Genomic DNA, 11231 nt, shown 5'->3' with positions numbered 1-11231 from the left:
CCAAATTAACCATTTAGAGTTAAATTTAGTAGGAATTGAGATCAAAATGTATTACAAAAATTTAGGTACACCTCTGACTACATTAGGGCAATTCAAAAATGATGTATGTATGTCGTCTCGCCGACCTAGATATACCATGCACCAAGTAAAGTGGGTATACATACTAAATTTGATGTGATTTCCTAGAATAGTGTTTGATCTTGAGATTTAAGTGTTTAAGAGTGGACACAAATCTTTTTGTTACTGGGGAGAGGAGTGTATCCACCCCTGATTGGAAACCACTTAAACTATCTACTACACTTTGATTGACAGGCCCATCCTCAGAGTTTGGAGTCACTTTTATAAAATTTAAAAATGAGTTTTAACCAAACTGTTACAGGATTCGCCACACAATAAGATGTCATAGTTGTTGCAGGGAACTTTTCGAAGAGAACATTACGTATTTTGTTTTTTTTTGTCATTATTAAAATCGACCGGCTTTATACAAGCCATATACAAGCCAACTTTACCTTACTAATTTGATTTGATTATTATTCCATTTTTGGGCGACTCATCCGCAGGCAATGGCAATAATCATTTCGGTAAAGTGACTCCCCCTCCTTCAGTTGTTGTAAGGTTAGTTTGTTATTGTATACACATATACATACATACATATATGTATTCCATTGTTGCTAATTTGCAACGGTTTTGTAATTTTGTCGAACATTTTGTGTGCCCTTGTCAGGAACAAGCCTCATCCATCGATGGGGTTGGAAATGGTTATTCCTTAAACACCTATTTGTGTCCAATAGGCTTAGCATCTGAATATGGCTCAGGCTCAGAGGAGGAGACGTAGGGTTCCTTCGAACATGTGTATGCTGTTATGCAAATGTCACGCCCACACGCACACATGACTCCACGTCGCACACACACACACACACACACACACATAATTATGTATGCATACATAAGATGTGGGCAATGAATGGGAGTTTGCGGGGGTTCCTGAATCTAAAGTAAACGTTTTGAATGGTTTTAATAACTTGGCACACACACACACACACCTGCTCACACACACACAAACACACACGTATAGAAACTGGCACCTGTCAAACAACAATAGAGCTCGGATCATATGCTAGAGGTTTAGCGAAAGTGTGGAATAAAATGTTTAGATGAAATATCTAGGCAGACGAAATGAAATTCCTCTCCTTCATTTCTTGCTTTAATTCGGGTTACCGAAACACAGACACGTATACACGTATGTACATACATTGCTATAGTTATGTGTGTGTGTGTAACATGAGCCCAAATTGAAGTTGAGTTGACACTTTAATTGAATTTATGAAAAACTTTGTTCACTCTTTGTAATCTATTTTCGAGTTTTAAATGCAACTTAAAGACAAGTTTTAAAATAAAACTCAAAAATTGAAAGAAAAACCCTTTCGTTCGGTTGTTTTTTCTCGCTTTCAATGTAATCTAAACTGTTAGCCAAATTAAGGCATTCCAGTGTAACTAACGGTTAATGGTATGCAAATTGAATTTGTCTTGAATTAGTATTAAAAATCAGAAGGTTTAGTTCCAATTCCAGCTGTCGCTTTGCTATAATTTGCATTTGAAAAACAACTTTTGTGAAGAAATCAAAAGATAATTAAATTCATTTTGGCCTCTTCATAAATATTTTTGTGTGAGAAGGAACATTAAGCTATTATGAATGGCCGCCAGGCGCCAAAAAGGGAGAACCAGGTCAAGTTTTTGTTTGGCATAGTTCTCTTCGCTTTTCTTCTTTCTTTTTCTGTTCTTCTCCTCTTCTTTTGAGGGTGCGAAAAATGTTCAAAGAATTCACGCCTAGTTCGTTTTGAATTGGATGGGAGGAGAGAAAAGATTGGGGGTTGGGGAAATGGTGGAATATTTTCTTAATTAAAGCCTCCCAGGGTAGTCAGGTCAGAGATTTTCCATCTGTGTCTGTGTGTGTGCGTGTGTATTGAGTGAAAAATCAATTTAATGATGAATTCAAAGTGTTGAACATGCAAATCACGTATACGTTATGTGGTCCAGCATGGACTATAAGATAGGCATCTAAATTAATGTCTGAATTTTAGCCAAAGAAGTGATTCAAAAGAGAGAAAGAGATTGTGTGTGTAAGAGACAAACAGAATAATGCTCAATATTCATGATCTAAATCAAAATTTGTGCATACAACATTTCTGACTGCAACATCTGCAGCTAAACCACATAAACCAGGTAAACTCAAAGCAAAGGTTGGTACTGCAGCCCCAAGAGTATCATCAGCATCAGCATCAGCATCATCATCATCATAAGATTCATTATCTCTTTGATTACCAGCCACAAACATTTTAATCTAAATGGATACGGAGTGGAAAATGGCATAGCAACATTTTGTGAATGCTTTGCTAGCTCCTCTGGCAAAGGGGACTCGACTAATTGGTTTAAGGAAAAGGCGTTGAAGTGGTGGTTGGAAAAGTCCCCACACCCCACACCCATACATACCGCTCGCTCCCTCCCTCCCTTCCCTAATTCCACACAAAAACTCTGCTAGGCGAAGCGCAATGAGGCGAATGCGTGAAAACGGCGTTTCATTCGAGTTAAAGGCACTTAGCCCCCATAATCAGCAAGGACATGCCTTCGGTATGCTGTGGATACGGTGGATTGTGGATTCGTGGCCCCCTGTGTATGTGTGTGTGTGTGTGTGTTTGTCCTAATAATTCAGTCGTTGTTGCTGTTCTCTAATTGGAAAAGTTTGGCAAACACAAAAAATATGTAGTCTATTATTGCAGTTTTTATTGAATGTTTTTCGGGCAATTTGTGCCTAACAAGATTCTCAAATGTCACACACAGAGAGAGAGAGAGAGCTAGAAAGAGAGATAAAAAATCAGCATTAGGCCAAAGTCATTGAACATCTGTCACAAGCAGAGATATTCTTTCCGATATCTTGGTTTGATTTATTAGAAAAATTTAACTACAGCAGATGACTTAGATACCAACAAATAGCGCTAGTTTATTAAAAACTTAAGTTATATCTTAGTATCGAATAAACTGAATAAAGAGAAAGAGAAGGCTATATGCCAAATACTTTAATGTTATCCCTATGATTTGTAAGGGAGAAAAAAAGATTGAAAGCGAAAAATGCTCTCAAATGATTTTAGCTAGAGGCATGGATTGCGTAATCGCGGCATTTAAAACCAAATTTTATTGCAACGAAAAGGACAAAAAACTGGGCAATGGGCTAAATTAGTTTTGTGTTTGTGCAAACTTATATATATATGGTTTATTAATAGATAATAGTACAGTAGAATTCTGGGATATGTAGTTGTTGTAGTAGTAGAAGTAGAAGTCCAGTAGTAGTAATCCCTCGTAGTTGTAGCAGGGGAGTCCGATGTTGTTCCGAAGCAATTAGTAGAACCACTGAGAAGTGCAGCTGTTAACAGACCTTTTTAACAGTGCGACGATAACAGCTTCTTAGAGATGGGTCACATACATAACAATTAGAGATCCCCAAAATATATGTAAAAGGAAGAAAGCTCGATTCCGGTTCGATTTAGTCATGTCCGCCTGTATGTAAATTTGGTTTGTGCACGGATATTAAGTTTGTTTAGATTTTCTTAGATTAGAGTAACTTTTGAACGAGAGACATAAACAAATGTGTTATAGTTTTCGGTATAGACTTGATTTCGATTTGACTTTTTGTCTTAGACGTCAAATACGTCTTGAGCAGTATTGGATTGCAAGCCTGAGGGCACTTTTTAATGACTTTTTCAGGAACTTTTTAGTAAACTTGAATGTTTCTATAATTTATGCAAGTCCTTGCAACGTACTGAACTTCAAACAGAATGCATAACTTCCTGTGTATGTATGGAAAGAAATGTAGATATGTACAAACTTATGCATATTCTTATGGTGAGGGGAAGATTTGAGCAAACGTTTATTCATTTAATAGATGCACAAGTTGAAAAGTTTGTTGCTAAATGTTGAAATCTCTATTTACTCAATTTATAAATTATTTGCTTATATTTTTGGGAGGTACTCAAAAATGTTGATAAAACTTTTTGCTTTGACCTCGATAATTTCTATGCACTTGACGCTCCCGCTCCCTCGCCACCTCGCCCACCCATCCTTTGGCATTGTTCAAAGTGATATTGATTAAATGCAAAACGTAGTGACATGTCAACGACAGGCGAAACTTTGCTTTTGCATTTACAGATCAAGTTTCGTTGGGGGTTTGAGGGTGGGGTGGAATGAGTTGAGGGTTGGGTTGGGAGTTCCCAAGCAGAAAGCATCCATATACATATCCAATTATGCAAATGTTGCTGCTGCTGTTTCTGTTGCTGTTGTTGCCGAGTTGTCAGCATTCAAATTGCATGCACTTAATCAAACATGCATCGAACATTGGAGTCGGGCAAAGTGCAGTCAAGCGTTGCCTGCATTCATCGTCATCGTCATCCACATCCACATCCACATCCTCATTCTCTTCGCCATTGTCATTGTCCTGATGTTGGTCCTGGCCGTTGAGTGACCTCATTTGAATTGCACTTCCTTCGCACACACAAAACTTTATCAGCAGCTGGCAGGCAGGCCAGACAGACGGACAGACAGACAGACAGACGGATAGCCAACCGAATTGAGAGAACGAAATGGAGAAAGACAGACAAAGTTGAGTTGAGCAGGATAATCGCCTCGGCATTGTCCTCACTGTTAAGCACACACGCACATATCCACAACCATTCTAACCCACCCACTCACGCACACACACACACACACTCTCACACACAGGCAGTCATGGTGTTGGTTTTTAAAACAAAACTAAGCTGATTGCACTGATTAGCTGCGTTCTCCCGCCCCTTGCTCGTAAATGCTCCATTCTAAGCTAAATGGACATCAATTCGTATTGACAACATCATCGATTTGACCCGTCCTTTGTGTGGGCGTGACGGGTCTGACTGTGTGTGCATAATTAACAATTAAACGCCCGCATGACATTTCAGTGCTTCGCATTTGAGGTTTTGAGGTTTAAACATGAATAAGATCGATTTGAATAGTCATTATTAATCTAAATACTTTAAACCCTTTAGAGATATAAAATCGTGACTAATTGTCCTCTGCTTCGACAGAATTGTCTTGAGGTCTTTGTATCAAATGCAAATATTTATAATATGAAGTAAGTAAGTCGACTTGCCGATTTCGGTATACCATGTATCAAGTAAAATTCTGTTTACATGATGCTTAGCAAACATTCCTCGCTGTCGAGCTCACTCTTACAAGCACAGCAGCCAGGACCGGCGGCACGCGCTTAGCCCGAGTGGGTACTGAAAACATAGGTTAAATTTTTTTTTGCTTTTTTACAGGCCATACTATACTACAAGCATCATTACATAGCAAAAACAGCAGTTCGTTTTGAATTGCGACTGATAAACTCATTCATCAAATCATCCAAATTGAGCTTATCAACTGCTTCTGAATACGAATGTAATATTGCCACATGATTTAGTCTATTTTGCGAAGCTGATGATCTTAGATAATTTTTGATTCGACGCAAAACCGAGAAGCTCCTTTCATTGGAGCACGTTGATCCAGGAATCGTAATTATTAATCGAATGAATCGCACAAATTCCGGAATAAGGTCCATATAACATTTGTTTTCTCTCAAAAAATTGACTATTTCACGGATATGGCTGACTTTCTTTCTTTCGCGCCGTAAAATTTCAAGAAAAAAATCTCTATCATTTATAAGCTCAGGATCTTTGAAGTCCCCCCGATAAAAGGATACAATTGTTTGACATCGTTTGATTGACCTATAGCAAAACTCTCCAGAGAATTAAAAAATCTAGCTGAATCAGTATCGAATCGATTTTTCAATGAAAAATACACTTGGTCGGAAATTTCACAATATGTACATTTGCTTGTAAAAATCTTCAGGAGATTTGAAAACATGACCGTTGAATTTAGAATTTTGAAAACGCTCTGGCAATTTTCGTTTCCTTGGTAAATCAGCTTCCTCAATTTCAAAATTCTTAGCCATTTCATTACAATTTTGCCAAATCTTCGTAAATTTGAAATCACGAGTACTGTTCATAATTTCCTTAACGATTTCTATCTTTTTATGTGAATTGACGACACAAAGCTCAGAGTGCTGTAGATCTTTGTTCAGAATTTCGATACGATCGAAAATTTCGATCGTTGTTACTAAAAGGAACAAAAATTTGATTTTAAGCAACTTTTGATTAAGTTTGAAGATGCTTTTTGTGGGTAATTACCCACTCGGCAATTTTCCGAGTGGGTAGTACTACCCATACTACCATAGGCTGCCGCCGGCCCTGACAGCAGCACTTTAGTGCCCCTAGTGAAAAACGTTTAGAGGCACAACTTTCAGTCGCTTCATTTAGTTGCAATTCGCAACTAGTTTTAGCGTTAAGACAAGTTGTTTAGCAAAGTCTGCCGATGATAGAACTTGGTGGTTCTTTAAAAAAGTACTCAGACAACTTCAAATCTCCTGGGGTAGATGCCTAAAATACTTAAGTGTTCAAATTTCATTGAATTACGTTAAGTAGGAATGGTTTTTTTTGCTTTTTGAAAACCATATCCAATCATTTTAATCGGCAAAGGTTACCAATCAAATGTCTGTTTTAAATGATTTTCTAATTGAGAAGGCTCAAATTTATGATTTACTGGACCGGCCACAAACTTAATGCTCAATAATTACAGGGGATTCAAGTGATAAATAATAGCTTCATTTGAACCCAACCAATTGTAGCTTTGCACCTGGGGCATGTCGAATGGCTATTGTGTCTATTGTGTCACACAATGGAAGAGGGCAAAGTGGGTTTGCAGATATTTAAGAGCATATCCTTGTTCGTGTTACAGTCGCAATTCGCATTCATTTCCATGTCATAATTATCTCTTGTAATTTATAAAATAATTGGCTATGATGTTGCTGACATTTCGGTAGAAAGTCTGCCCAATTAGTTTAATTATGCGCATAGAAAATGGTTTTCGATTAATCAAAATCAATATACATATATATCATTATATCTGAAAATCAAATGACGTCGTTGCCTTTTCGTTTGTGTGTGTGCTTAATTTGAAATATTAGTTAAAAAAGAAGTTAATTTCGATTGTTAAATAAACCGCAGTAACCGCAGAGCGAAACAGAGCAAACAATGACCCGACCCACAGCAGAAGGACATTTCAACTTTAAACGAACCGGAAATACGTGGGGCTGGCTGGCTCACCGATGGCATCATTAATCACAAGCAGGAGCGAGAACGGCAAACAGTTGCCTCTGAATGAGGATTCTGTACTGGCTCTCCCGGCCGAGGTTTCGGTTTCGGTTACTGACTTTACTTAACTTGGTTGGTTGGCAAGCGTTTTGACCACATTCTTTTTGTTGTCCTTTTTTTTTTTTGTTTTGGAAGGTATTAAACTTAAATCCCACACACATACACACAAAGTCTCGCATACCCTCACACACAAAAGAAAAGGCAAAAGCCAGTCGAGCGGCTACCTTTTACATCTACCACACGATTTAATGGCATTTGGAAGGAACATGGACTAAAAGCGAAAACGAAAAATTTCGGTCAGAAATGTTTTACGTTTTTGGCTGTTGCACTTAAATTGGATATGGCAATATCTGTATGAGTCTGTGTGTGTGTGTGTGTGAACTTGTTGTGACTATTTGTCACACACATAATGGCACAGCACTCAATGTTCAGCCCCCACCCCTATCGTCCCAACCATCCTGCCCACCGCATTTGCAGGTTGCTGCTTCGTGCTGCATTTGCCGTCAGTTGCCATTAGAGTTCTCTCCTCCTAACCGTAAAGTGATGTGGCATCTTTGTTAGTGTTATGGTTGTTGTTGCCGCTGTTGTCATTGTTGCTGCAATTGTTGTCAAGCATTTCCGGTATCACCATTCAAAACTGTATGAGTTGCTGGCAATGTAATAAACAAGCTGCAAAAACCCTTTTAACCCTCAAGCTATGAAGAGAGTGTTGCGAATTCATATAAAATAAACAAACTAAATTCGAAACCAAACAAAACTTTTAACAAAACATAAAATATGCCAATGGAAAATATATACGAAATGCATAAAAAGGCAATTTGCAAGAGGTAGAGACAAATAAAGTTTAAAAATATATGTAAAAACTATTAACAAAGCATTACCCTTATTATATAGCTGAGGCATTAATAGTGAATCTTATCCTCTTTAAGTCTTAATTTTCTAAGACCATCCAAGTGACCTCTGGAGTACCTCAGGGTAGTCATTTGGGTCCATTGCTATTCACTCTTTTTATAAATGATCTTCCATTGGTAGTGTCACATTCTCGGGTGCTTATGTACGCGGATGATGTCAAGCTTTACCTCAGTTTTAAAGACATATCGTCTTCTTGCCTACATCAATCGGATCTTAATGATCTTCAGAGTTGGTGTGAAACAAACCTATTAAACCTTAACGGCTCTGAATGTAAAGTTATGTCTTTTTATAGATGCACTCCATACTTAGCAACTTATTATCTTAACGACACTGCCTTAGAGCGGTTAGATATTATCAATGATTTAGGTGTTCTTATGGACCATAAATTAACTTTTAATCCTCATATTTCTGCTACAGTTAGTAAAGCTATGAATGTTCTTCGGTTTATGAAACGATGGTCAAAAGAGTTTGACGATCCGTACACAACCAAAATTCTGTATATTTCTTTAATCCGTCCTATCTTAGAGTACGGATCTTGCATATGGTCACCTCAATATGAGACGCACCAAAGTAAAATTGAATCTGTTCAAAAGCAATTTCTGCTTTTCGCTCTTCGCGGTCTAAATTGGGATCGCAATGTCAATTTGCCATCATACTCCAGTAGGCTTCTTTTAATCAATTTTCCTTCTTTAATTAATCTTAGAGTAATGCTTGGTGCTATCTTAATTCATAAACTTTTAATAGGTGAAATAGACTCTCCTGAGCCTATTGAACCAGTTAAACCTATCTGTACCCCGTAGATCTACTAGAAATTTTATTCCTCTATCCTTGAAACACTGTAGTTCTAACTATTCTTTGCATAACCTATTCGAGTCCTATGTCCTAATCAGATCAGAAGCCTCACTTTCCCTTGTGAAAACTTCTATTTTAGCACATTTAGCTCGTAATTAGCTGTAGTTAATCATATTTTTAATTGTTTGTCCGTTTTATTTGTATTTGTCCACGCGATCGTGCCGTCCGATATGCGGCTGCGCCCCACGGTCGGTCGGGCGGGATGTGGACAGCGCTCTGCTTGGGCTCGCGCGAAACAGGCTATGTCCTGGTGTCGTATGGGCCACTTGAACGTACTTCGCATTGTACGCGTCAACGTCCAGACAATATCCAAGTCGATTTTAATCAAAATCGGATATCTACATCATAAATACAATAAAATTTTACGCATTAGTCTGGCTATACTTTAAAGGCTGCGTGGCCATTCGTTTTTTACTTTAGTAACTGGTGTAAACAGTATTATAAAAACTAGCAAGGGTAAACCAAATTCGGCACAAGAGAAAACATTCTATCTTTCTCTCTCTCTTTCTCTGTCTCTGTTATGAACCAATTGAAGATTAATTGAAAGATATTTATGAAATATTTACTAAAATTAATAAAATTGCTCTTGTTTGGCAAAATTAAAAAAAAGTCTCGAAAAGTCTGAAAATCAATATGGCAATCGTTTTATATTTTGCTCTCCTAGAAATAATCTCGGAAATTGAGATGGTTTTCTGTGTGGAGATGTCTGCGGTTATCCTCCCGGAGGGTTAAAGAAAACTTTGAGCTGCTAAAAATTGGCGGAGGAGTGGAAGTAAGTCACATTTAAGTGGCGAAAGTCAAAACTCTTACAATGGACCGCAAACAAGCTTAAACAACAACTAAATATAAATGCGATCACTTACAACTTGTAATCAATAACAGCAACAATAGCTGACAGGGAACAGCATCAAAGAAAAAGTTTTGGCCTGTCCTCCATGGCCACCCACGCTGATAGCCAAGCAACGGACCTGCTCTCGACTTGGAGTGGTGTCGAGGACCAAGTTCAAGTTACGTCGTTGGTCCTGTTGGCTCATAAAAACAAAACTTTTGCCATTACTTCGAGAACAGATGCACATAACGGGGGAATCTGATTGTGTGCTCCAGTTTTGGCCCACTCTCAGCCCGTTTCAGTTCCAATTTCAGTTCCTTTTCCTGTTGGGGTTCCTTTTCCTGTTATGGCTGTCATTTGCCCCTATCGTATAGCCATCCATCCCTGCCAAATGAAAACTCATGACTTTATTAGTTATGGCCAAATATTGTATTGATTGATTATTTGCCTTGCTGACGCTCGGCAAGCAAGCCCTTGACCAGATTGACCAACAAGTCTAGTCCCTCTTGATTGTTTTTTTGGTAATAGGGCAAGGCCTGCAAGCGTTTGACCCAATCGATAAGTTTCGGGTACTTTTCGGCCTCGATTGGGGCAAATTCCTGGGCTGTCGATACCGAGGCAATGCTGCAGAGATCCGCAATGGTCAGATGCGACCCAGTTAGGTAAGGTCCAGTGGCCAGGCAATGCTCCAGGCCATCGTAGGCCTTCTGCAGATAAGCGATGCGGTCTTCTGGTATGTCACCAACGCCAAAGTATATAACAGGCTCGACTATGAAGCGAACGCGAGGGAACAAATGGCCGCAGTCAAAGTAGAGGCTGGCGTCTACCAGGCGCCGCTGGGCGGGATCTTTGGGATAGAGTGAGTCGGCGCTCCCGTTGCCATACTTGTCAGCCAAGTAGCCGCAGATTAGATGGGAATCGCTCAGCACATTGCCATTGTCCTCAAGAACTGGAATCGTATGTTGGGGATTCAGTTTCAGGAATTCGGGAGTACGGTTCTCCCCACCCTTAACATTAACCAGTCTGCAGAGGAGAAAGAGAAAGCGGTGCTCAGGTGATACACATCAAACATGGTTGACGGGTTTTTGGTGTCGTGCTTACCGCAACTCCAAATCCACATCCAAAGCGGCGGCAGTTAATAGGACAGACCGGCAGGGAGGGCTGCGCGGGGCATAATAAAGAACCGGTTTGCGCGACATTCTGTCTTATGGTGAAATGGACTAGTTAATGGTCAAATCGCATGTTATCATAATAATGTAAAAGAATATTATTAAATATATATTTAGAGTTATCTCAAATTGCGCTTACTTTTATGGAAATCAACTTGCTTCGTCAAGCTCTGGAAAGCAACTAATCGTCGATCA

The 11231-nt window shown here is 38.9% G+C and overlaps 1 protein-coding gene across 1 annotated transcript; it reads right to left on the bottom strand.

The window, feature by feature from the left end:
* Nucleotides 1-10273: 10273 nt before the first annotated feature.
* On the bottom strand, nucleotides 10274-11231 carry LOC6652490 (glutathione S-transferase 1). Its single transcript, XM_023181094.2, has 3 exons — nucleotides 11176-11231; nucleotides 10969-11087; nucleotides 10274-10890 (listed from the first exon to the last, which is right to left on the bottom strand). The coding sequence occupies exons 2-3, from the start codon at nucleotides 11064-11066 to the stop codon at nucleotides 10308-10310; spliced, it is 681 nt and encodes a 226-aa protein (XP_023036862.1). The 5' UTR covers nucleotides 11067-11087; nucleotides 11176-11231; the 3' UTR covers nucleotides 10274-10307.

This window comes from Drosophila willistoni (assembly GCF_018902025.1).
Source record: "Drosophila willistoni isolate 14030-0811.24 chromosome 2L unlocalized genomic scaffold, UCI_dwil_1.1 Seg168, whole genome shotgun sequence".
In the NCBI taxonomy this organism is placed as follows: Eukaryota; Metazoa; Arthropoda; class Insecta; order Diptera; family Drosophilidae; genus Drosophila; species Drosophila willistoni.
The sequence above is the reverse complement of the archived record's forward strand: the minus strand, read 5'-3'. Positions and strand labels throughout refer to the sequence as shown.

What these genes read in the sequence shown, in the direction of transcription:
- LOC6652490 (XM_023181094.2), bottom strand. Translation starts at nt 11,066, where the DNA reads ATGTCGCGCAAACCGGTTCTTTATTATGCCCCGCGCAGCCCTCCCTGC. An exon ending in GATGTGGATTTGGAGTTGCG is followed by an intron (nt 10,891 to 10,968) that starts GTAAGCACGACA and finishes TCTCCTCTGCAG; the next exon opens with ACTGGTTAATGTTAAGGGTG.